Source organism: Rhea pennata, chromosome 15, assembly GCF_028389875.1.
Source record: "Rhea pennata isolate bPtePen1 chromosome 15, bPtePen1.pri, whole genome shotgun sequence".
Lineage (NCBI taxonomy): Eukaryota > Metazoa > Chordata > Aves > Rheiformes > Rheidae > Rhea > Rhea pennata.
In genome coordinates, this window is record NC_084677.1 from 16919616 (window position 1) to 16944753 (window position 25138).

Below are 25138 nucleotides of genomic sequence, written 5' to 3' on the forward strand. Positions count from 1 at the left end.
CAACCAAGGGCTCCGCGCAAGGCAGACCCAGGGAAAGCTGCTGCTCTCTGCACGGGGGTTTGTACGAGGAGGGAAATGACCCCTCACACTCTGGCACGCATAGACTCTTCCTGGGTATCCCAGCCTGGTAAGTCTTCTACCATCAGATCCACGCTGGTCTCATCCTCCTCTCTTTCAACAGAGTAATAGAATAAATAGAATAAATCACTATGGAAAACAAACGATAACTTCTTATAAAAAGGCTCAGGAAAGCAGAATTTCTCAGCTCAAAAGTTGTCCCCAGGTATTGATCCCGCAGAATTGGGTCAACTGGTTGGTTTCGCCGCAGCAAACTTCTCCGTCAGCCTCTTCGGCATCTCCCAGGCCGGCAACTCGATTATTTCAGGCTCCTGCCCGTGTGCAGTGCCGAGAGGGACAGGTAACAGCAAGAAGTGAAAAGAGGAAAAGCAAAAGAATGAATCATCACTCCGCCCTGCCCCACCTGGAGTCACATGCTGCCTTCACGCATTCCCCGGCTTTGCTGGGCCATTAACTCTTTCCGCCAACCCGGGGCGCGCGGCTCTGCCCGCGGTGCGGGAGGCCGATTCGCCGGCCACACGCTTCCAGCCCAACCCGGCTCCCTTTCCCGTCCGGGCACACGGCGCTTCTCCCGCTCCGTCCCGGGGGCTGGGTGCGAGCTGAGCCTGGCCGGGCGAACGGGGTCAGCCTGAAGGTCCTCCAAAAAGCTTCCCGGTACAGGAGGTTCGCTGGGAAGTGGGGAGGGGTTTGTAGGGTAAGGAAAAAAAAAAAAAAGCAGCTCTGTCCTGAAATTGCTCCATCATCTCCCTTTGTGTGGGGGGGGTAAGTCAATATTTTCCAGGAAAGTTTATCTCTGTGTCTCGTTGTTAACCCCTCCTGCACCAAGAATAACAAATCCCTGTGCTCATGTTGGAGCTCGGAGCCAAGGTGGGTCCCAGCGAGCAGCTCCTGGGTGCTGTGGCTCTTGGAAAAGCTCCTCCGCTTCGGCGGGCGGTTTGGAGCAGGGACACGGTCTCACACCGTACTAGACCTTACTCTGACACTGTGTTCCTAACTGGGAGACGGGCAAAAAAACCCAACGTGGATCTGTCGGTCAGTGATCGCAAGCTAGAAACGTGGAGCTTTTTACTTGAAAGCTCAGTTCAAGTGAAGAATTTCAAGAATCAGGGTCAGATTCTTGCACCAGTGCGGGGGAAAAAAAAAAAAAAAAAAAAAAAAAGGCCACGGGCTGTGTCTAGCTCCAGGCTCTTCAGTGGATTCGCAGCCGCGTGAAGAGCCCCGCTTGAGTCAGCGTCCTCGGGCCAGGCGGCGTGTTTACCGGGCGCCCGCAGCTTCAAAGCCGCTTGCTCCTGCGGCTGTATTTACATTTCATCATCCGGCCAGGCCTGGCCCGGCCGGGGTGTGTGCTGCACCGTGGATCTCCCTCCAGATGCTCCAGCGTGCTCACTTCAGTGAGGCGCAAAACCTAGCATGGATTTGGAAGGAAGCACACAGAAAAGGGGAAATTCCAGCAATGGAATTTCTCAAATTTTCTCAAAAATAGGTGATAGCAGCTTGAGCTAATATCCTTTTATGATTAAGCTACAATAATGCACTTCTGGCTTTTCTCACCTTAAATTGAAGTCGTGGGCTTGAGTTGAGTCTCCTGTCAAGGATGGTCGCTGAAGGTAGTGTAGGAGCAGGGAGAAGGGAGCGATGCAGGTGGTATCACCAGGGAGAGTCAGTGGATGGAGAAGAGCTGCTCTTGGTGTTCCCAGAGAGCAGTTTGCTGGTACATTAGTGAACTGGGATGAGACCTACACTGTGAATTTGGGGGCCAAATCATGGGGGGCTGCTGCTTGGGGGGCCCGACTTCAGCCCCCAGTGTGCCGACACGGCCCTGGCCCCGCGGCTGGGAGCAGCAGCAGCTTCCTCCGAGCTGCGGAGGGAAGAATTAATTACAAGCCGAAGCTGCTAATTGATTTCCCATCTCTAGCGAAGGGCGTAACGACAAAGCGAGGCGGCGGGGTGCAAAGAGCTGAGTTCCCGGGCACATCGCCGAGCCTTGCTGGGCCTCCCGCTCCCCCCCGGGCTCGGCTGCCCGCGTGCTCAGGGGGCCACCACGGCCGAGCCCTTGGGTGGCTGTTTCGTTGCTAGATCTGGGTTATAATATTCAGATGCTGCTTTGCCCTGTGGAGCGTCTTCCACCTGCAGGTCTCCTGGTGTTTGCGTGGAGCCTTTCAGCAGCTTTACTCACAGCTGCTGGGAGACAGAGTCACCAGAGCCCCAGCACAGGCTTTCACCATCGGGAGATGCATCCAAGGCTGGTTTTTTAGCTTCCCTGTGAATTGCTAAGCAGTGTGTGTGCTGCACTGCACCTCCACGCTCCTCGCTCCTTCGCTAAGGGCCCGGGGCTGTTACCAGCAGGATCTGTAGGGGCATAAGAGGTGAGGACAGGGGGGACTCCCAGCAGAACCCTTTCGGGGGGTGCAGCAGCCCCCCGAGGGAAGCCATGAGGAGGGATTGCCAGGGAGAGGGTGTGCATAACCCAAGGAAGATCATTGCACATTGCTTCATTTCTCACATCCTTCCCGGGACGCTGCTGGGCACGGATACGGGGCTGGGCGGGCATCTGGTCCAAGAGCTTCGGCTCTCGGCATGCTCCTGGGACAGCGATTGCCAACCTTTCCTTATCTGGGGCTTCATGAATAATTTCCTGCAGGATTTCAGAGCCCCCCAGAACAAACCTAAGGCTGTGCCTGTGCTTGCCCTCCCCGGGCTGCCCGCGGCCGTGCCCAGCCCGGTGCCGAGACGGCAGGAGGACAGCGGCGATGCTCTCGGAGACGGAGCTGCACAGAGGAGCCCGCGCTGGGCTTGGCACTCCTCAGGGCGAGGATATAGATCTGAGAGCTGGCCAGGCCATTAATATTTATGCCTGACATTAACTGCCATCCATTTCAATATTTTATGAGCATAACAATAAAAGAGGGCTCAGCACCCAGTGAGACACTTAAGTGCTTGGGCGTTGGCGGTCCTGGAGAGCTGCCATGTGTGTCGCAGCGAGCGTGCCTGGGTGGTGCCCATGAGGAGGGAATTGCCCCCGGACTGGGTGCACGAACCCGGGCCCCGGCCCCCGTTGAGGCTGCGAGTCCTGGGCGGGGGCTGACCCGGCTCTGGAAGCCCCCCCAGTGTGGGGAGGACTCCTCCTGCCCTTTCGTGCCCGCTGGGCAGCTCCAGTCTCTGCATGTCACTCTGAGCTGGGCTGGATGAGAGGCAGCTCTGAGGTCCAGGCGATGCTGCAGGGACCCAAGGCCGTGGGGAGGGAGGGAGGGAGGGACGGGGTAGCGGGATCGGGGTAGATATCCTGGAGGAGCGGCCGCTCCTCGTGGCGGGCACTGGGGAGGGCGTCGGGAAGCGGCTCCCTGGCGCCGTGGGAGGCCGCCGGCACGCTCGCCCTGCCTCCGTGTCGCCCCAGATGCTGTCGCCTGCGTCGACCCCGAGGAGTGCGTGCGCGTGTGCGGCGCTGCGGTGGGCTGCTCCAACATCGCCTACCCCAAGCTGGTGGTCGAGCTGATGCCCAGCGGTAGGTTGCCCGTGGGACGGAGGCCCCGGCATCCCCGGCCGGGTCTCGTCAACCCGAGGGTCCCGATCGCTGTCCCGGGGAGGATGCGAGCGCTTCCCGCTCCCTGACGGCCCCTCTCCTCCGGCAGGACTGCGAGGTCTGATGATCGCGGTGATGATGGCAGCGCTCATGTCGTCCCTCACCTCCATATTCAACAGCAGCAGCACCCTCTTCACCATGGACATCTGGAGGCGGCTGAGGCCGGGGGCCGGCGAGCGAGAGCTGCTCTTGGTGGGCAGGTACCGGCCGGGTTTCGGGGAGACGCTGGGCTTTGGGCAGACAGGCAGGGACGTCGGGGGACGCCCGCGTGCCGTCTCGGGGCCTGCCTCAGCGACGCCTCCGCTCGGTGCCCTAAAAATGGGCATGACAACGCTTGAGAGCTTCAGTGGGAACAGCTAATGAGTGTTTGCAGAGGCCCTCTGCCTGCCGGGGCGGCAGTCGCTGCTGCAATCCATCGTGGGCAATTCATTAGCGCGTGGGGCAATTTGCACGAGCCGGTCACTGGCAAACGCCTCCGCCGGGCGGCACCGGCGCGGGCGGGAGCTCTGCAGCCGGGCTGGAGGGGGAAGCGCCTGGGGCACCTCCGGCCCCCAGGGCAACCAGGAGGGTCCTTCGTGCCCTGGCGGGTGCCTCGGGATGTCTCAAGTCTTGGCCTCTGCTTTCTGTACGTGTGGGCTGCAGGTCTGCCCGGCTCTCGCGGCAGCTAGGAGAGGTGCTGGCATCCGCTGGTTACTCTCCATCCAGCTCGTGCTTGGCGAGAAGCTGCCCGGCGTGTGATTCAGCGCCTCCGTTCAGCTCTTTCACGATGTTTTCAGCGGTTTTCTGAGGCTGCTCGAAGCAGCTGGGTCTCTCCTGTGGTGGGACAGCAGCCCTCCGGGGGCGGCCTGGGCTCCCGACCGCGGGCAACCCGGGACCACGGGGCTCCCCGTGCCGCCCGCTGGGCTGGAAGGACCTGCTGGCTCCCTGGCGCGGGTGGATTTGTGCCCACGTCACGGCGGTATCCTGCGACTGGAAATCCCCGCTCGTATTTTACGCTCGCCCTGTGCCAGAGCGACGGCAAGACAGCGCGAGCCGGGCCGGGAGGAGATGCGGGAGGGGGAGAGGGGCCCCCCGCAGCGCGGGCGGGCGGGGGGCGGGAGCGCCGCGGTCCCGACGGGACCCCAAACGCAGCCGGCCCTGGCCCCGGCCCCGGGGGCTGGCCGGCGGGCGCTCAGGCACACATAAGGTTTTCCCATGACGTTTTTAGGGCTGCCTGTGGTTTCCAGACAAACCCGCGCGGGGTTTTTCTGCCCCTCCTGGGGTCGGGGCGTGCGTTCTGCACTCGCGCTGCTTCCTCTTTCCGTAGTGCCGGACAGGCGGTAGCAAAGAGCGACTGAGCGTTTGCTGCTTTATTTTTATTTTCCCCCCCCCTCTCTGCAGTTCTGCTTTTTGAGACGAGCAGATGGCGATTTAGGTAATGCTGCGAAGCCGTAAACAAGCCGGGCCGAGCTATGAGCACCGCAGCGCTGAGCCGCTCCCGGCGCGGCCCCAACCGTGCGGCACGCTCCGTCGGCCCCGCTTCTCCCCGGCGCCCGTGGCCAGGCTAATCCCGCCGTGCGATTGCCTTTCAGCCTCTAGCAAGGCCTGCGGGTGCAAATTGGGCTCAAAACCCTGGGGTTTGGCCACGGGCCCTTGCTGAGGAGGGGGTGGTGTTGCCGGGTGGCCGGTGCCCTTCGGGGCCGGCGTTTGGGGACGGATAAACCTCGCGTCCTCGTGGCCGGAGCGTCGTGGACCGGGCCGCTGGGCATCCTCCCGCCGATGCCTTCCAGGCTCGATGCCAGGGTGACGCCCGCCGCACAGGGCCAGCAGCCTGGCGGTGCCGGCGGGACGAGCGTTTCGCCGCCTCTCGCAGGGCGGTGACGGTGGCGCTGGTGGCCCTCAGCGTGGTCTGGATCCCCATCCTGCAGAGCTCCGGCGGCGGCCAGCTCTACGTCTACATCCAGGCCGTCACCAGCTGCCTGGCGCCTCCTGTCACCGCCGTCTTCGTCCTGGCCGTCTTCTGGCCCCGAGCCAACGAGCAGGTAGGGGCTTCGGGGGGAGCCCCGGGGGCGGCGATGCCGGGGAGGGCGGAGGAGCCTCGCGAGAGGAGGAGGAGGAAGGAGCAGGAGGAGGAAGGAGGAGGCAGGTGCCTGGCCGCGGGGCGGCGGGGGGGGCGGCGGTGGCAGCGATGTCCACCGCGGGCCAGGCTGCGCCGGCGCCGCTGCGGGTGCGCGGTGCTGCCCAAGGCGAGGAGCGAGCCGCGGGCGCGCGCGCCCGGCGCCGGCTGCGGCGCCCTCTCGGCGCGGGGCTCCCCGGGGACGGAGGGCGCTTTTCACCTTTGCTTTGCAGGGAGCTTTCTGGGGCCTCATGGCCGGGCTGGCGCTGGGGCTGGCCAGGATGGGGCTGGAGCTGGCGCACCCGGCGCCGCACTGCGGGGACCCCGACCGCCGGCCCTGGCCGCTGGCACGTCTCCACTACCTGCACTTCGCCCTGCTGCTGTGCGCGGCCACGGGCGCCGTGGCGGCGGGGGGCAGCCTGCTGAGCGCCCCGCCGCCGCGCACCCGGGTGAGCCGCAGCCCGCCCCCCCCAACCCCACACCGGCCGCCCGGCCCCGCTCCGCGTTCCCGCTCCCTCCCGAGCTGCCGGCGCCTCCTGACGCCCGTCCGCTTGCAGCTGCGGAACCTCACGTGGTGGACGCTGTCGCCGGAGCCGCCGCGGCGGGACGCGGCCGAGAGCCCCTTCTGGGCCAGGGTCTGCTGCGCCAACGCCCTGGCGCTGCTGGCCGTCAACGTCTTCTGCTGCGCCTACTTCGCCTAGGCTGCGCCCGGCAGGGCTTGGTCGGGAGCCGCGCGGGAGGAGCGCCGGCGCGGCCGGAGGCGCGGCGGGCACCAGCCCCGCGCGGGGCTTTGGTCCAAACGCGCTTTATTAGCTCGGAATTAAAAAAGAAAAAAGAAGGAGAAAACGCCACGATTTGCAGCTACAACGGGCACCCGCGGGACTGAGCTCCTCCGCGCCCGGCCTTCCCCGCCGGCCCGGAGCCCGGGAACCCGCCGCCCGGTCGGACGCGGCTCTCCGCGGCGGGCGCCAATTAGCGTTGCCTAACGAGGCTGCGGAGGAGCCACGGCCCGGGGTGGGGCGGGGGGGTGGCAGAGCGGGTCGCGGCGGCGGCGGCGGCTCACTTTTGAACGGGGTGGACGTAGTTGCGGGGGAAGAGGCCGACGCGCCCGTAAATCTTCCCTCGCCACCAGTTGGGGTCGGGGCAGTCCAGCACCTCGATGACGTCCCCGCGGAGGAAGGGCAGCTGGGAGCCGTCGCGGGGGGCGAAGTCGAACCGGGCTTGCACGAACCGGGGCCGTCTCGCCTGGGGGAGAGGCGAGGCTGGCGTCGGCGGCGGGGCCGAGGGGGCCGCGGCCACCCCTCCGCCCCGCTGCCCCCGGCGCCCGCTCGGCCCGCGTCGCTGCCCTTCATCCTGCTTCAGGAGGAGGGAGCCTGGGTGCAGGGGGAGCCCTGGGTGCAGGGAAAAGCCCTGGGGTGCAGGAGGAAGCCCTGGGGTGCAGGGGGGAGCTGCACCCTCTCTTGCCCGGGGCTGAGCGCAAGCACCGGGGCCAAGCACTGGCCTCGGGGAGCACGGCAGGGCGCCCCAGGGTGCCGTGGCGCTGCCAGGCCCCGGCTCATCCCTGTCTGCGGGACACGGGTGAGGATCCCGGTGCCCTGGGACACTTCGCCCAGGGGTGCTCGTCTCCCCGCAGTGATGCCGGATGGATCGGGGCTGAGCCGGGGCTGCCTACGCTCTCCTGCCCATGAGCCCATGGTGCAGGAGAGCAGGAATTCGTGGGATAACAGCGCTTTTGCAAGGTGACCAGATGCAAGATCTGTCCCGGACCCTGTAGGAGCCCCCAGTGGGGACACATCCCACCGTGTCCCATCCGCAACCTGGCCCCGGAGTGGGGCGGACGGGCTGTCGGAGGGATCCGTCATGGACCCAGCTGCCAGATCCAGCTTCCGGCAGCGAAATCGCCCTCACCCCCTGCCGCTGGGCAGAGCCGGAGTAGCCGGAGGGCCGGGATGCGCCTGCCCCCTGGGCCCACCCTCCTGTCCCCTGCCACCGCTGTGCTGGTACCTCCGGGCGCTGGTCGTCGTCTTGGAGGAAGATCTGCTGCTTTTTGGCGATGGTGGTGGTGCGGTAGAAATCCACCAGCTCGTTGAGGGAGTTGAACTTTTCCTCCCAGAGGAAATATTTGCCGTTCTGCTCCCTGAGCACCTTGAAGTGCTGGACGTGCCTCCCGTAGCTGCGGGCGGAGACGGGCCGTCACCCCGCGGGCCGGGGCGCTCGCGGCGGGAGACCGTGGCTGCGGCAAGGGTCCGGGGGCTGCCCCACGGGCCCGGGCGGCTGTGCCCGCCGGCAGCCCCACGCCGGGGGGTGCCGCCTGCGTCCCCTCCCTCCTCCTCCTCCTCCCGCTTCCGCCAAGAGCCAGTGCAGCGAGAGCTGCCGGTCTCAGCCCAGCCCTGGCACGCGCCGGGAGCAGGAGGCGACGGCTGGGCCTGGGCTCCTGGCCGCTTTCCCCGCGCTGTCCCCGTGTGCCGGTGCCCCCTCGGGCTGCGGCGCATGCCAGGGCCGGGGGTCCCGGTGCAGCCGGGCTCTGCGGGGTTGGTGCCCCTGCCACCAGGCCCCGGGGCAGGGGCGGGGAGCGGCCGCGCTCCTGACGGCAGAGAACCTCCTTCAACGCTTAATTAGAGATCAGCAGCGTGAGAAAGAGCCCGGCTGGCCGGGGGCCGGCTCTCTCCGCCCGGCGGGGAAGGGGCAGCGAGGGGGCGAGAGACCCCGGGGGCAGGCACGGCTGGCATGCGCACGCGTGCAGCGCCATGCACCCAGGCACAGAGCTGCGGCGGGTGGGGGGGCACCCTGGGGTGTCCCAGCCCTCGGCCCTGGCGACGCCAAGGGCAGTTGGCTCCGCTCTGCCCCGTCCAAGCCGCGTCCCCCGGCTGCGTTTGCTCCCTGGGCCCTGGGGGCTCCGCGTGCCCCCGTCCCTTGGCGCTCCCGCGGCGGGGCCAGCCGGAGCATCCCGCTTGCCCCGCGCCAGCCGCATCCCACTTACTTGACGGAGATGGAGAACTCGCCCGGGGCGCTCTCGCTCTCGCGGATGAGGAAGGCTCCCAGGTGCTTGCGCTTGAGGAGCAGCTCCTCCGCCAAGTGCCGGGAGATCCTGCCCGCGTACCACCTGCGCGGACACCCCGCGTCAGCCCGGCCCCCCGCCGGTGGGAGTCTTCCCGGGCAGTGGGCCAGGACGTCCCGCGGCGGGACGGTACTTACGGGTGAGGCTTGACCTTGATGTAGTTCTTGGGGACGAAGCCTTCGCAGCCGTACAGCTCGGCCTTGTACCAGTTCTGGTCATCTTCCATGTTGAGGATCTGGGTGGGAGAGGAGCCGGCGTCACCCGGCAGCCATCCCCCTGCAAGGGGGGGGGGGGTCACATGCATTGACCGCCCCGTGTCCCCCCAGCCCAAAACCTGTGCCAAGGGGGACTCTGCGAGCGGTTTGCAGAAGCCGCGGTTCCACGGGCTGTGCTTACCGCCGGCGCTGGCTGCCAAGGGACGCCTGCCCTTCGCCCCAGCGTGCTGGTGGTGCAAAGCGGGTTATGTGTCCCAGCAGCCAGGGATGCCACAGGCACCACTCCTGCGCCCCAGGCACCGCATTTCCCCCCCTCCCCGGGGGCATCCGGAGCCCGGGGCAGAGCACAGGCGGTGGCGCGAGGAAACCAGCGCTGCGTTTGCCACGAGAGGAAGCGTCCCCGCGCGAGCAGCCAGGCTGACGCCCACTTCCGCGCGGCGCTGTTTTCCCGGCCTCCCACGCAGGGGCCCGTGCAGCCGGTACAGCTGTGCAAACAGGATCCGAAACCCCCGGGGTGCTGCTGCTGCAAAACCCCGGGGGCTGTGGGGAAAACACCCCGGGGAGGCAGAGCCAGGCTGCACACGGCGGGTTCGGGGCGCCGGGCCAGGCCCTCACGCACCCTGGGGCCGCAGGGCGCTGCCGGGTTCCCACTCTCTGCCAGCCTGGCACAGCCCCCCCCCACCCCCCTTGCAGAGCTGCAGACCCGCGGGGATGTTTCGTGGCTCCCTGAAGCTTTTTGGGAAGCTGGGTCGGTGCCCGAGAGCCCGTCCGGAGCCCAGTGCCTGGTCTGGTGCTCGGGTGCAGCCTCCTTGCTGCAGCCTCCCGAACGCCCTTCGTGCCTCCGCGGAGGAGAAGGGCTTTGGCCCTGGCAGGGAACGGCTGGTGCCGCTGGCCCCGTTCGCGCAGCCGGGGGTCTGGAGCCACCGGGCGCTCGCGGCGAAGGTGATCCCTGCCGGCTGCGGCTCGGGCTCCGGCCACGGGGAAGGAGTCAGGTCTGGAGGCACCACAGGGGGTGGATGGAGCCCACATCCCCACGCATCCCTGTGCAGCCTCGTGTGCCTGTGCATCCCCACGTCCCTGCACGTTCCCATATCCCTGCACATCCCCATGTCCCTGTGCATTCCCACATCCCTGCTCATCCTTGTATTCCTGTGCATTCCTGCATCCCTGTGTCCCCCATGTCCCTGCTCATCCTCACATCCCTGCTCATCCCTGTGTCCCTGCGCATCCCTGCATTCCTGCTCATCCCCGCATCCCTGCTCATCCCCGCATCCCTGCACATCCTCGTATTCCTGTGCATCCCTGTGTCCCTGCACATCCCCGTGTCCCTGTGCATCCCTGTGTCCTTCCAAGCTGAGGCCCGGCAGTGCATATGGCTTGGTGAAACCGTCTGGGTGGTGGGTGGTGAGCGGGGACCTGGCGAGAGACGCGGCCAGCAGTGCAGTGAGCAGTGCCCCTCATCACTGCCAGTGCTGCCCCATACCCCCAAACCCTCTGAGATGCCTCTGCCCCCCCGAGAGAAAACCCCGGAGAGGCGGCAAAGCCGGGCGCGAGGAAGGCGCCGGCGTGGAGCCGTGCCGGTGCCGCCCTGGCCCCCGAAGCAGCGGCGTCCGTACCTTCAGGGTGTCCCCTTTGCGGAAGGGCAGCTCGTCCTTCTCCGTCGCCTGGAAGCTGTACAGAGCCACCGACTCCATGGCGGGGCGGCGGGCCGCGGGCCGCCCCGGGGGCCGGCGGGCGCTGGGCTTCCTGCTGCTCCTCCGTGGGGCAGGAAGCCGGGCGGATGTCGGCGCGCGGCCGGCGGCGGGGCCCCGTGGGGCGCACGGCTGGCCAGACGTGCCGCGCGCCCCGCGGGGGCGGAGAGCCCCGCCGGGCCGCCTGGCCCCGCCGACACCCGCTGCGCTCCGCTCCGCTTCCTTACGGGGTGGCGAGACCCGCCGGGGGCGGCCGCGGCTCCGCCGGCTCTCGCAGGCGCCGGGTGCCGAGGTTGCAACCTCGCGCGCACGCCGGGGCCGGGGCTCCGGAGGAAAAATGCGGCGGACGTTGCCGTGCTTTGCTGCGAGGAATGAAACCCGGGACGGCTGTGGGTCAACGCCGCCGAAAGGGACTCAGGCAATGAGGAGGAGGAGGAGGAGGAAGAGGCCGCCGCCGCCGTCCGCCCCGCAGAAGGGATGAGCTGCTGGCGTTCGCCCCTCATCGTGACCCTATTTAACGTGCGTTGGAGAAGCGAATGCCCCGTAACACCCACCCCGGGACCGTCGCTGAGTCCCAGGGACCTGCCTGTCCCCAGGAAGCCCCTCGGGAAGTGGAGCCGAGCCCGGGAGGAGGACGGAGGGCAGGCGAGGCCGTGGGACCGGGCTCGGCACGCGCACCCGCGGCACGACGAGGCCGGGGCTCAGCGACTCTCGGCGGCTCCTGCTGCCCCGGCGGGGCTCAGGGATTGCAGCGGGGAAGATTTCCGTGTCGGGCGAGTTTCCTTGGCTGCACAGGAGACAACCGGAGCCTGGAGACCCCCCCCTAGCCCCCGCAGCGGAGCAGCATCTCCATCCCTGCGGCCGCCAGCGCAGCTCGGATGCCGCTGACCTGGCCCCGCGGCGCTGGGGCAGGCACGCGCCCGCAGCGCCGGCGCGGGGCGACGCTCCCCGGCCCCGCTCCTCCGCCCGGGGAACGAAAGCAAACACCTAAAAACAGAGAGGGACACGGGCCGGAGACGGATCCTTCCTAGAGGGTGCAGCGCAGCCCTCCTTTTCCTCGGGTTTCTCTCGTTCGCCCGCTCCCAGCACACAGCATCAGGACTCAGGACCGGAGCAGGATGGGGTCATGCCAGCAGATGGCAGCAGCATGCAGGGGGACACTGGGGACACTGGGGACACGGGGGGGGACAGTGTCCCGCGGGCACAGGCCCTCCCGCCTCCCTCCGTCCCTCTCCCAGCCTTGGCGGGGACGGTTGCCCCCAGCCCTGGGGTCCCGCCGCTCCCTCGTGCGCGGGGTGCAACCGAGGCGCGCGCGCAGCAGCGAGCTGCTCGGGGCAGCCCGGGGCGCTCGGGCCCGGGCCGGCCAGCGGGCACTTATTCCCGGAGCCCTTAATTCCTGCCTCTTGGCTCCCCAGGCGTTTTGCCCACCGCCAAGACGGGTTAGTGAGATCCTTCGGGTCGGGAAGGGCCACGCGGCTCGCTCGCAGCTTGCGCGCTGTCCCCGCTGCCGGCCGAGGGCAGGGGAGCAGCCCGGCGTCTGGGCTGAGCCCCCAGAGACTTCTGCGCCTTATGGAGTTTCTGTATTTTGTATAGAGGAAGAGCCTGTTCCCGCAGCTCGGCGAGAGCCAGGCGCCGAATCCACGTCCGGGGTGGGATCCCGGACGCGGGTGGGGGGCACGGCCGGGCTCTACGCCCGCTCGGCGCGGGGCCGGCAGCCCGGAGGCGCCGGCGGCCCTGCCTGCCGGGGGTCCCGCGGCGGGACGGAGCCCTTTGGGCCCCTCGCTTGGAGCAGCAGCCCCCGCGGCAGGGAGCGTTGCGGGACAGGGAGCGGAGGGCGCAGCCGGGGCTGGCGTCGCCCCCTCCCCTCCGCTCCGGCCGCCTCGCCTGCCGCCTTGCTCAATCCGCGCAGCCGGTTTCATCAACATCCTGTGTTTACCTGCCCGGCCGCACCATCGCCGGCGCGGGGAGGAAGAGGAGGGCAGGGAGCCTCTTCCCCTTCCGCTGCGGGCCGGGCACGTTTTGTTAAGGAGGCGATCCCGACCCCGGCTCCCGGAGCCGCAGGCTGCCCCGGGCTCTGCTGGGAGATGGGGTGCCCTTCGGGGAGGAGGGGGGGTCTCGGGGCTGCCTTCGCCGGCTCCTATGCCAGGCCTGGAAGCCGGCGGGTGGCCGACGCCGGCCGCGCTCGTGTCCCGCCTGCGAGCCGCCGAGCGCCCGGCAGCCGCACGGATGCCCCTCGGTGCACCCCGCCTCCCCCTCCGCCGTGCACGGCCACGCACGCGGCATCCCGCGGCCCCCCCACCCCTTCCATCGCGCCGGAAGGAAATCCACGGCACGACGTCACCCCGTGCCGGCGGAGAAATCCCGGCGCGCCCATGCTGCTCCCCGCTCCGCGCGCACGCACGGCCGCGGACGCAGCCGCCGGGCAGCTGCTTTCGCCCCGTCGGGAAGGCAGTGCGGGCCTGCGCGCCGCTGGGGCCGGGCCGGGGCGGCAGGAGAAGCGCAGAGGGTCTCCCGGCGCCGAGGGCGAGGGGCCAGCCCTGACCGAGCCCGGGGCGAGGTTGGCCCCCGGCCGCCTTCCGCGACAGCCTCCCCGGCTGCAAACCCGCGTGCGGGGCGCGACACACACATAAAGGATCGGGCGGCCGGATCGGCACCCGGCGCCGCTGTCTTATCCCAACGCCTGCGCCGCGGCAGCGTGGTGCCCACGGTGCCGGCGGCACGGGACGTCGCGGGCACCGTCACCGCTCCGGCTCGGGCCTCCCGGAGGAAGCGGGAGCCCCCGGGAGGCCCCACGCACGGAGGGAGCAATGTCCTGGGCTAGAAAACGCCACGTCAGTGCATGCGAAACAGGGTTTCGGAGTCAGCACTTCCCCCCGGGGTTGCAGCAGAGCTAAGCTGGTATCTTCTGAGCACCCAGCTTGTTCTTGCACACAGTGTTATTTCTCTGCAAACCCCAACCCGCAGCAAGGAGCCTGCGTGACCGCTTAATTAAACCCAGATCTGCAGGGAAAGGGTGGTGATGAAGCAGGTCACCTCTGAAGAGCCCCATCAAGGTGGGGTGTTCAGTGTGCAGGCCGGGCTGGAAGTTGGAGCCAGCCTTCTGGAAAAGGGTGAAATACTGTTTTGGTGGAGAGATTCCAGACACAAAGAGCTGGAGCTCCTGCCTCTAGGACACAAACACCAAGTGGTTCCTGCGAGCCTTGTGGGACTCGGTTTGGGGTTGATGGACACATGCAGTGCTGGTGCCCGGCTCTGGGGACAGGCGCTGCCTCCGTTTTGGTTCAGGGCATGGCTGTGGTGGACGTTCGTACATGGGTTCTTTGCAGGGAGGAAGGAGTTAACCATCAAAAACCCACAGCAGCTGATGTCTATCAGCTCCCTGGGCCCTATAAAAGCAGATGGAAGTCACTAACTGGGCTGAGTGGGTGGTGAGGAGGGGTGCTGGTGTTTTGGGTAGTGTCTCCTGGGGTCTGTGGTTCCCTGAGGTGGTTTCCTTTTGCAGCTTGCCCTTCTCTTTGGCCCTTGAGAAGAGCAGAGAGCCTTTTGGGGAAGCAGAAAAACCCATGCTGGCCCTGATGGTCCCACTCTGAAGAGCGGGACGGAGGTGAGGTGTCCTGCTGTCTGTATGGTGCTTCCCCCTGGCTGGCTGCAGCTCGCTTGTGTGTGACCTGGGCCCTGCAGGTTTGTCTGGAGCGGGTGGGTGCTTGCTGCCTGGCTGGCAGCAGATCATGGTGCATGCTCCATGGCTGCAGGGCGCTGGCTCTTGTGCTCTGCCTGAGCATCTCGCTGTGGTTGCTGAAGTGTCTCGGGGTAACTCTGAGACCTGCTGCTGTCCTTAGCTGAGGGTTAGCCCTAATCTGCTTTAAGCTGTGTGAGTGGTGTCCTGTTGTGCTGGTTGAAAAAGCCTTGAAATGCTTTCTGCCACACCTGCTGGGCTCTGAGCTAGGCATCTCTGATAAAGACACTTAGGAGATGATAACCTGCTAGGGTGCCTGGCCTCCACTCTTCCTCTGGTCTCAGACCCCCTGTGCGGATCTGGGGGGAGGTGAGGCCCACATAGTATGTCACCTGTGTGGGCTTGGGGCTGCAGCAGGCACCTGAGCTGGGATGTCCCTGTTGCTTCCTGTGGGCCTGTTTGGAGCAGTCCCTGCATGTTGGGTTGGGAAACCACAGCGTCTGCAGTGTCGTGGTGGAGAGGGCTTGGCACTGCTTGGATTTGAATGGGATTGAGATCAGGAGAGTCCCTTTAACCAGCACTCGACAGCTGAGCAAGGCATGGGGCTTGGGGGCAGAGGGTATTTGCCATCGGTGTTGGTCGTGGAGGAAATCCCCTCTCCCAAAGCCGGCAGGGCAGAAGTGACCGGCCGTGGGCAGCAGGAGAGCTCTGTGGCTCCTTAAAAGAGCTCGGTTTAGGGGAGCAGAGTTTGGCCAGGTTCAGACCCAACCTGATACTCGAACAGGTTCTGCGAAGCTCCCCCCAATGGAGACCTCTGTTGTTTTTCTAGGCTTTGAAAGGGGGAAGAAAAACGCAACCAGGAAGCCCCGCAAAGCGGGCGTGGGTGGGTGGGGGGCCCGTGCTGTGGCTGCAGCGACTCCGTGGGAGGTCCCACTTCCGAGAACGAAGAGGATTTGGGGAGAAACGGGGAACGATTGCTTGTGAAGAGGGCGCCGCGCTCCCGAGCGGGGTGGTGGTCCCGACTCGGTTCCTGGCCGGTTAACAAAGTTATTAATAACCAATTAAGCCAGCGCCGGCGTTGTGCCGGCCTCCGAGGTTCCTCCCGCAGGACGCAGCGGCCTCCCCTCCGAGGAGAGAGGGTGCGAGGGAGGACGGCGGCTCTCGCGGCCGAGGAGGAGGCTGCTCGCCCGCCCGCTGTTCCCGGGCTGTTCCCGGGCTCCCGCGCAGCGGGGAGGAGGGGGACGGGCCGCTGGAGCGGGGCCCGCCGCGATAATTCACGGCGTGCCGGATGCGCTGCGCGACCCGCCAGGATCCGGGCGCTGTGCCCCTCCTGAAGCCGCCTATTCAGGGGGGAGATGGGGAAGACAAGAGGGAGGAAGCCGAGGGAAGACGGAGCACTGAAGCCTTCTGTTCGCCGCCGGCGACGGATGCAGGTGCAGCCGCGGCGGCCCTGGACGCTTCGGCTTCTTTGCGCCGCCTTTTCCTGAGGGCAAAGCGGAGGTGCTGGCGGAGGGACGGCTCCAGGCCGCGGCTCCCGGCCCCGCTCTCGCCCGCTTCCCGCGTGGCCTCTGCTCCTGCGGATCTGGGTGTCGAGGTGGGAGGCCTGCGCGGAGTCTCGGAGGGCTACAGCGGGGCTGAGCTCGCGCTCCCGTCTGCCCCGCACTGAAGCATGATTGCCTTTCTTCCTCCAGCTGCCCATCTTCAGGAAATGCTGAGAAATTAAATATTTTTTTTTCAAACCGTTGTCTGGCCCGTCACCAGCTTTGTCAGAAATTGGCCAACAGCCTCGCAGGCTACGGGGGCGTTTACGTGTGCGGCCGCGTGCTGGCCCTGCCCGTGCGGGGCCATGGCATCTGCTTCCCTTCAGAAAACAGAGCTGAACGCTGCCGCCCTTGCTTGTGGCACAGCCCTGTTTTATGCCATTTTCTTGTGCGGGTGCTTGTGCCTGTGCAAGGCAAGAGGGAAGAGTGAGCGATTTCGGGATGCCACAATAAAACCGATGGATTCTTCCCTGGGGCTGTGCCGGGCAGTGATTTCTGATGCATCAGCTGTGGAAATCCAGGGTAATTTTGCTGAAGCCTTTCCATATATCTGCCTGTGTAGATGAGACCAGGATCCGGCCTGACGACTTTAAAGAAACACATTTAGCTCCAAGATGCATGGTTTTGCCTTCTGCTGCTTTTAGCAAACATTACATGCAGCATTCGTACAAGGCGTTTCTTCATTTTAAATGAACAGTGTCTCTCTCTCTCTCTTTTTTTTTTTTTGTTTTTTTTTTTTTGTTTAGAAATGCTCCTGCAGAATTGGAAACCACAGCCTTCCTTCGGGCAAAGGAGCTCAGGAGACCCCTGGGCCTGCTGCAAAGGTGACGGCGCAGCTCCAGCAGCGCTTTCAGGCTGACTGATGTAAGGCACTACCATTAGCACAGGTAATAAAAACCCTTTCTACGCAGATATATGTATGGCATATGTATAGAGCCGATATCTGTCTTAGTAAAATATGCTGTTACATATCCTTTTGTATTGATATAAAATATTCCCTTCGATACTCCCTTCAGCTTATCACAGAACAAGCATTGGAGACTTATTTTTCTTCCACGCCTCCCTCCCCTCTCTCTCCCCCAGGCTGAGATGGGGGCTGCTGCTGCAGCCTTCTCTCCTAGACGTGACCCTCAGCTGGGTGAGCGGCTCCCTGGGTTTGGTGGGGAGCTCCTGGCTGAGTGACCCCCTTGGCTCCGGTCCCTGACCTGCTCGCCTGGGTACCGTTTGCACGTTTTCCACGTCAGAGCGCCTTGCCAGCTCGGAGAGCGAACAGTCGGGCGGCAGCAGCATGCAAGCGTGTGTTGTGGCCACGTGTTGTCTTGTAGCGTTAATGTCACACGATGGTCTCCTGCCATGCTGGAGAAGCGTTTGGGAGGGCGCAGAGCTGAAGCGTGCTCCCAAACGTGGCCCGCTGAACCGCCCTGTCCCTGCTGCTGGTACAGCGACCGTGGTCTCTCTCCAGACTCCCCAAGGAGCAGGGGGTTGAGGCACCGTAGGGAACCTCATTCCTTCCTCAGGCAAAATCCTGCTCTGGCTCCGAGTGGAGCAAACGGAGCAGACGGCTGCATGCCAGTGGGGCTTCTTGCTGCCTGTTCCTGCCAGCACTGTGGGGGAAACCGCCCCCCCAGGCTGTTCTTAGGGAGCAAGGTCTCCTAACCTGCCTGTAAATGGAGCATCAGGTTGGAGTTCATGGTACCAGCTTGGCTCCTGCCTGCCCGTGGTCTGGACTGGATGATGTGACTCAAATGTCTTTTAGCGCCTCTCCAGCTTGGGCACTGGCGTTGTGCCCCTCTGGAGCCTGGAGGATTAACCCGAGGTCCATGGTCCAGGCCGATATTTCCTTGCTGCTCCCTCAGCTGGGATCGGCAGCGTAGCCTCCAGGGGTTTGCAGCTGCGCTGTTCTTGGCTCCCTAGGGCAGAGGCACTTACTGGTTCAGTAAATCATTTTAGCATGTATTTATATCTACCTGCATAGGACAGGCACCAAGCATCCCTGGGGCCTGAAGGCTTAGCAAGTACGTCACTGTCCAGGAGGCTTAGTTAGCCTCAAGGGTGTAAGAGATGCCAGCTAACAGAGAACCTGCTTTCGGAGGAACGCCGTGACTGCCCTGCTCAGGAAGGCTGCGACGCAGCGGCTCTGGGGTGCAGAGCTGAGCACTGGCACCCAGCATATGGGAATGTGGGAGCCTCTGCCCTGGTTAAAACCAAAGGTCTGCCCAGCCCAGAGTCCTGCCACCAGCCATGGTCAGCACTGAATGCTTGAGGAAATGTATTAGAACATGGGAACAGACGGGGATGTTTCCTTGTCGTGTTCTCCCAGGCCTCACGACCTGGGGCTTGGATATTTCCCAAATCAGAGGTGTATGTTAAGATGCATTTTTGAAAGAGGGCCTGTGAATGTCAGGAGCTCCGGTTGGTTTCCGGACTCCCCGTAGGCTCTGATCTCGGTGGGAAATGGGAGGCCCTGCCCTGCCCAGAGGCAAGATATGGGAGCTTTCTGCTTCTCTTTCCTGATAACCAGGTGCAAGCCGCAAAAGCGGAGGCAGACCCACTCCTTACCAAATGCCTCCAGTGAAGCACTGCAAGGGCAATAAGGGAGCAATGTGCACATGGTGCTTGCCTGGAAGTATCCCTCAATTCTCTTTTGAGGGTCAGACTGGTGGCTTTGGCAGAGGAAGTCACTTGTAAAACACAGCCTTTGCTTTCCAAGCGGTTAGGATCCTTCCAAGTGTAAAGCGCATTCAGGCCTAGCTAGGCAGGTGTCGTGAGCTTTTCTTCCAGCCTGGTGGTGACTGATGTGGGATTTTCAACAAGTGAGGCAGTTCAGGCTTGGCTTTTGCTCTTACTGATTGAATTATTCAGCTTCTGCATCCTGATGAAGGCTGTCTTTCAATATAGCTTAAAGATCTGTTGTGGCTGTAATGTCTTGCACCTCCACACCAACATGCTCAGAGTGATGTGCAAGGATAAAAAGAGGCTTCTGGAGGGACAGAGGAAACTTGCTGCCTTTAGCAACTTGCTTTGCAATTATATTTGAGTACGGTTGTGGCTATTGTGGTTTGTGCCCCAGAAGAGGGCTGTGTGCAGCTGGTTCCCAGCAGTACTGATGTTTGCCTTTCACATTTGTTGATCACAGATCTTTGATTTTAAAGATCAGAAGGAAGCCGGTTCCTTTAACTTCTAATGTTCACAAGGTCAGGGAGCAATCCTATAGTTCTCCATTCACTTCATGAGAATGTGGAAGCTCGTGGGAGTATTAATTATGGCCAATTATAACCTGCTTGACCAGCCACAAAACTCAAATGGCTGCTGAAACTTGCTGTCCTAGAAAAAAAGGATTTTTCTTCGAGGCTGATCTCAGCTGAGGGAGCCTTATGGTTTTGAGGAGCCTGCCGAACCATCGCTCCGCAGGCCTGAGCCGCACAGCGGCTTGGTCAAATAAAGTGCTACAACAGAACGTGTTCCTGAGAGCGTCTCGCCTGCGGTGCTGTGCGGTTTGTGTTTGCCTAGTGAAGTCCTGATGCCTTGTCATGAATCTCTTCCAGCCCAGCTGGTGATTTTTCTTTTTAAATCTGCTTGTTGATTACATAGGGGCCATGTGTTTGCAGTTTAGTTTTTGTGTGATGAAAACACCTGGGAAGCCCTGTCAAGGATGAGATTTTTTTTTTTTGTGGTAGGCCAGCAGCAACAAACTGGGAGTTGTGACCACAAATACAGATATGAAAGTTGCAACTGGATTTGTGAGCCTGGGAACTGAGGAAGTCAGATGCAGAAGTGGGAATCAAAGCTAAACACTGGCCAAGTAACAGTGACTGTGCTGGGTGCTCTGCAAAACAGACACCCCTCTGTTTTTCATCAGTCCAGAGAAAAACTAGCAGCTTTTCAGCAGTGCTGTGATGATCAGTGGGCATCTAGCTGTAACCCAGGGACTTGCCTTTTAAACCATGGGTTTAAAACCAGCTCAAAATGCCAGCAGCTTGAGGTAGTCTTTGCTACTGTGACAACGCAGACATTTCTGAGCAAAAAGTGGCTGCAGATATACAGCTCAGTTCCTGGGGTTATAAGCAGATATGGGGCTCTCTAAAGAGCATGTGCTACCAGACCTTATTTAATGTAAGGTGCTCTGGGAGAGGAGCACGTACAAAGGAAGCTCCTGTGGACCAACCAAGTGTCCTAGTTTATGAGCACAACCCTCTTGTGATAATGCTAATTTCAGTCATGTTACCCCTAAATCACTAGGACAGTCTCCAGCCAGGAGCAGGAGAGGAGACTGATTTCTAGACGATGCTATGATGCCAGGAGTACAGTTCCTTCTGCTCAGCTGCTATTTTTCTCATCTTCAATCAGCCTTATGGGGTGGTTTCTTTCAAGGTGAGAAACACCTGGGAGGAGTGAGGATAATCCTTGGACATGTGAGGTCCTTGCACAACAACACAAGTCATCCTGCTGTTTGTCTATTATTACAAAGCCTGGATTGGTCTCAGGATGGGCCCAGGGCAAAAGGGAGTGCCTGACTCCTTGTGTGACATTCTTTGGGTGGCTGAAGGAACGATAAAGAGGAACTCTGAAGGATGATGATTATCGATTCCTTCCTGGCAGGAAGTTTTTGCAGCCTGGCAAGAAGGAAGTCAAGAAAGGATAGTGCAAACTGTACCAACCATAAGGGAATTCTTGTTCTCCAGCATAAAGTTAAAGGCTCTGAGTTGGTGACTTGCTCTGCAGAACCGGGTGGTTACACCAAATGAGACCATCTTTGCTACAAATACTCTGGGTCTGAGTTTGCCACTTGTAACTGCAGAGTCCTAATGTGCAAGCGCTTCCAGCCTGGGAACAGGCAGCAAAGCCAGGCCCTTTAGTTCCAATACAGAATCACAGAATGGTTGAGGTTGGAAGGGACCTCTGGAGATCATCTAGTCCAACTCTCCTGCTCAAGCAGGCTCACCTAGAGTGTGTTAGGCAGGATCATGTCCAAGCAGGTTTTGGAGTCTCCTTCCCTAGAGATATTCACAACTTCTGTGGCCAACCTGTTCCAGTGCTCTATCACTCTCTCAGGAAAGAAGTTTTTCCTTATATTCATGTGGAACTTCCTGTGTTTCAGTTTTTGCCCATTACGTCTTGTCCTGTAGCTTGGCACCACTGAAAAGAGTCTGGCCTCATCCTCTTAACACTCTCCCTTCAAGGTATTTGTAGACATTGATAAGATCCCCTCTCAGTCTGATTTTTACACTGACACTGATTTTAGTCTTATTAAAAAGGGGGAAAAAAAAAAAAAAAGAAAACCCCTCCCTGCCATGGAGTGGCATCCTGCAGTGGTCTTGTCCCTTCCTTTCTGCTGACGTGGGTGCTCATCTGACCTTTAGGTGAGCTGGTTCAAGGAGCTAAACTGGCTGAAAAGGCACCGCCACCCCACCTTAAAAAAAAAAAAAAAAAAAAAAAGTGACTAGTTTCCACCACAGATTGTATAAGCCAGTGTTGATGGTAGGGAGGAAATGGGAACGGGTGGCTGGGGTGGTGGAGGAAGGGCAGAAGCCACAACAGCCTGACTTAGGTCAATTAGAACTGCTGTGGAATTTCACCTTAGGCTTCAGTGGGAGTTAATGTAAGCAACACAGTAGCCCTGGCTGCTCAGTGTGGCACAGGGAGAAACTGCTCCCGCAGAGCAGTAAGGAGAAAGGAATGAGGGAAGGTGCCCACAGATGAGACAGTCTCTAACTTTTAAAGAAACCCAACACTGGGTAATTACTCGAACTAAGCACATTTCAAACATCACCGCCTCTTACGCTGTCAGTGCATGTTTGTTTTGAGAAAACAGAATGTGCTAGCGCTGCATTCTCTCACCTCTTTCCATGAATCTGCTAATGTGGTCAGAAAGAGACTGTTTTGAAAGCTGATATTACAGGTGTTTTAATTTTGAACTTGTCAAAATGAGCATTTGCATAGGAAACATCTACAAGTTTGTTTGCATCACAAACGAAACTAAAATCCTTGTGCAGGATGTAAACATGATCCATTATGATTACGGCTTGGGTTGACTCCAGCTGAAATTAGGCACAAATTTACTGGGCTATACTCTCCCCCATTCACCTTATTTCTGTTTTTCCTTCTGCAACTGCATTTATATAAAAATGTGTAATGAAGAAATTGTCAATTAACCTAAGCCAAACTAAATCCGATACAAACTAAACTTTTATTTTGGTTTCTCTAGGTTTGCATACAAATTGTGTACCTGCAGTCTGGATGCAGACCCTGTGGACCCATGTGTCTAATCAAAGCAGACAACAGCGCAATTCAGACCTTGCATATTTCAATGAAATATTCATAAGTCCAGGAGGGAGTAAACTGGAGCAAACATCGCTTCATATGAATCTGAATATATTCCGTATCCCTCTCAGCAACACGTAGATAGCTCAGAAAATTCAGAAGGCAGCTTCCGCATGTCAAAAAAAATCCTGCTGCTTTGGCTCTAAGGGCAATAATGATTGCATTTGCCCATGTTCACATTATTGTCTCACTTCTCATTTAATCAATAAATTTCCAAAATTGGGCAGTTTAGGGCTTAATTCTTTATTTACCCCACGTGGAAGCATGTGACTTTCTAGAGAGACTGAGGAGCGCCAGCTCTCACTGGAGGCAGCGTGAGTGGAGGGTGTCCAGCTTCCTGATAAATGAGGCAGGTTCTCACGTAGCTACTTAACATGGACTTAAGTGCTGAACATTAAAAACACCCTCATCGCATGATGTTAGTCTCTATTTTTAAACTGATTCCTTTGAAGACCTATAGGTTAGGAAAGGGAAGAAAAATTGGTTAGGGAGCGAAAACGACTGTGATTTAGAGATTGAATTGCGTACAGCTAGAGCCATGCATCAGTATAACGAGATTCAGTCTTGTTTGGTTACAAGGACTGGAGACAGAAGCAGAAAATGCGATCCACCGAGGCAGCTCTCAGGAAATGAGAAACAATAGAGTGCGGAAATCAAATTTCAAACTGCAGGGATATATTTATCAAATTTGCAGAGATTTTTCTGCAGCTTTTTCTGTATTTTTTTTCGGTCAGCCGGCATATGGCCGGAGGATTAGATCGCTGTAAAGCGCTGTTGCTTGTGACCTATTTGTTAACGCGGGGCTGGGGTCAGGGAGAAGAGGCGAACGCACTGGGCACTGCGCGGCGCTTTTCAAGTGCTGCTCCTGTTGTCAGTCACACCACGGCCAGACACCTGGAACAAACTCATTAGCTAATTAGTGGTGCGCTCGGCCCCACGTGGCGGTAGTTGCTGCGTGGGCGATATTCGCCTTACGGCTGTGGAACAGGCCCTCCTGGGGCTTCCTGGCAGCCGCTCTCCGCTAGGTTAGTCGGGAGGGCGGCCGCGGCGGGGCAGAGCCGCGAGAGGCTGCGCCTGCCTCGCCGCAGCCGGCGGGGTCGCTTGCACGCCAGACGTAGCTCCTCTCCTTATCCTTCTGCTCCTCGCGACGCAAAGGCCCTTCGCTCCCGTTCTCGGGCTGTGCTGCCTCCATCTGCTTTCTCCGTGCGGACTGCTCTGCTGCGGTAACAGTTACTGGGGAGACGCCGTGGTTATCGGCTTCTGGTGCTGAACTGGTTTTGCAAATAATGGCCTTGAACTCTGGCTCTGCCAACACAGCTGAAATGTTGTGAGCTGTGGAGTATTTGATAGTGTCATGGGTCAACATCCAAGGCGTGGTGCAGCCTGCTTGAAAGAAGGACTGGGAAGCACTGGGATGGAAAGTTTTCGATGCTAGCTCCTGGGTTAAAAATCACGCGAGCGATAGCAGTGGTTGCTGTTGCTAATATCCCATGAGAGACACAGGTCCACATGCAATGGATCTGCTCGTCCTGGATGTGTCCTCAAGGGACCACCTCAGGGGAGCCTGGCTCAGTCTCTGCTGGTGCAGCTCCATCGATCAGGTACCTGAGCAGTGCAGCAGCAACACCACAACCTGAGGTGTTAACAGAGGTTTAAGAAAAAAAAAATGTAGTTTTACTTGGGTGCCTTGTTTTGCTTATTAACCTGATCTGAGGCTTGACTGGGTTAATAGAAAATATGATTTAATTGTTACAGGTATGCCAGCTGTAGGAGTTTTTCGCTGGGTTAGTTTATTTGTGGCTGGGTTAGTTTATTTGTGCGCTTACACCGTAGACAGTGCCCCACCTGGGACTGACCTGGAAATTAAGTTCCCACTTGTTTCTGAGAGCTGTCTGTGCAGGCCTGGAAGGAAGCTTCCAGGGGTGGGAGGTGGAAGAGAAGGCAGCAGGAACAATCTTTTCTTCATGTTTTATTTTAAACAAGAACTTTCTTCTTGTTCTTTAGAGCTGTCAGCACCTAATCACTAGTATGAATGAACATGCACAGAAAAATTAGGTTTCCATAGATGCCAGTATTCAGCCTTCATTTGTCCATTGCTGTTTTTTCTGAAGAAAAGAGGGAAGTATTCTTTCAGGTCTTGCTGATGGTGTCACAGCTAGCAGCAGAAAACTTGAATTCCTAACTACCAGATGGTATTCAAAGCATTTGAACTTACAGCATCTCTAAACAAGCGGCTTTTAATGCAGCTTACTCTCTGCGTGTTTCACTGCAGTCCATGTTCATGTGTGTTTAAAACTCGATCCATTTCACATTGTGGTCAATAGGAATTTTGCTATTGACTCCAAGGGAAAAAGGGCTGGGCTGTAATTTGCAGTGCCTGGCTTGACCTTTCTTTCACTTGAAAAGCAATACTCTGTAAACTGGGTATTGCTCCAAGTTTCTTTTCTTTTGCTATGTTACAATAAGGCAATATTCCTGGGGAACTGGAGGTTTAAATAACCATTGGCACTACCTGGAGCCAGCCGTAATACAAGCAGAGTTCTGCTAGCAAGCTTCTCTCCTGACCTGCATCAACCCAAACTCTCCCCTGAACATAGATGTCCCATTTCCTTGAATTGTCTTTTTTTTTTTTTTTTTTTTTTTTTTTTAATGGGAGCAAATATTCAAAGAAAAGGATAATGAGACCACTAACCTCTTTCAACCTGTGATCTTGGACACGGATTTAGCCATTATTCCAAAAGGGGAAGGACATATGCTCCAACCCACCCAGACTGCCTGGCTCCCTCTGTTAAGTTCATATCTAGATGACCGCAGATGTGCCTTGTGCATGTCTCCAGTGAGCTCCCCGTACAATAATCAAGTGCAGTGACCATAAAGGTCTCT

At 60.2% G+C, this 25138-nt stretch overlaps 2 protein-coding genes and 1 long non-coding RNA gene across 9 annotated transcripts in view; 2 read left to right on the top strand and 1 right to left on the bottom strand.

Moving 5' to 3' along the window:
- The window catches only part of SLC5A10 (solute carrier family 5 member 10), a 44114-nt gene extending 37531 nt beyond the window's left edge, over positions 1-6583 (top strand). For 2 of the 3 annotated variants that reach the window (XM_062588659.1, XM_062588661.1), the window contains 5 exons: positions 3473-3580; positions 3708-3858; positions 5511-5679; positions 5987-6202; positions 6311-6583. In XM_062588659.1, the coding sequence (XP_062444643.1) occupies positions 3473-3580; positions 3708-3858; positions 5511-5679; positions 5987-6202; positions 6311-6454 (788 nt within the window). In that variant the 3' untranslated portion in view covers positions 6455-6583. The remainder of the gene's footprint in view (positions 1-3472; positions 3581-3707; positions 3859-5510; positions 5680-5986; positions 6203-6310) is intronic. The other variant, XM_062588662.1, reaches the window with a different exon arrangement.
- Positions 6543-12821, bottom strand: GRAP (GRB2 related adaptor protein). Of its 4 annotated transcripts, XM_062588663.1 has the most exons (8): positions 12654-12821; positions 10945-12295; positions 10643-10781; positions 8949-9046; positions 8734-8856; positions 7758-7926; positions 6817-6998; positions 6543-6614 (listed from the first exon to the last, which is right to left on the bottom strand). In XM_062588663.1, the coding sequence occupies exons 3-8, from the start codon at positions 10718-10720 to the stop codon at positions 6563-6565; spliced, it is 702 nt and encodes a 233-aa protein (XP_062444647.1). In that variant the 5' UTR covers positions 10721-10781; positions 10945-12295; positions 12654-12821; the 3' UTR covers positions 6543-6562. The 4 variants fall into 4 exon arrangements, with proteins under 4 accessions (XP_062444647.1, XP_062444649.1, XP_062444650.1 ...); XM_062588665.1 differs by having other exon boundaries at positions 6543-6998; positions 12654-12817; XM_062588666.1 differs by lacking the exons at positions 10945-12295; positions 12654-12821 and adding an exon at positions 9208-9253 and having other exon boundaries at positions 10643-10705.
- A 313-nt stretch (positions 12822-13134) lies between these two features.
- LOC134147501 (uncharacterized) lies at positions 13135-22475 on the top strand. 2 transcript variants are annotated; one of them, XR_009960021.1, is made up of 3 exons: positions 13135-14321; positions 16681-16821; positions 22140-22475. It is a non-coding gene; the product is annotated as an uncharacterized LOC134147501 (long non-coding RNA). The 2 variants fall into 2 exon arrangements; XR_009960020.1 differs by lacking the exon at positions 13135-14321 and adding an exon at positions 14676-15987.
- Positions 22476-25138: the final 2663 nt, after the last annotated feature.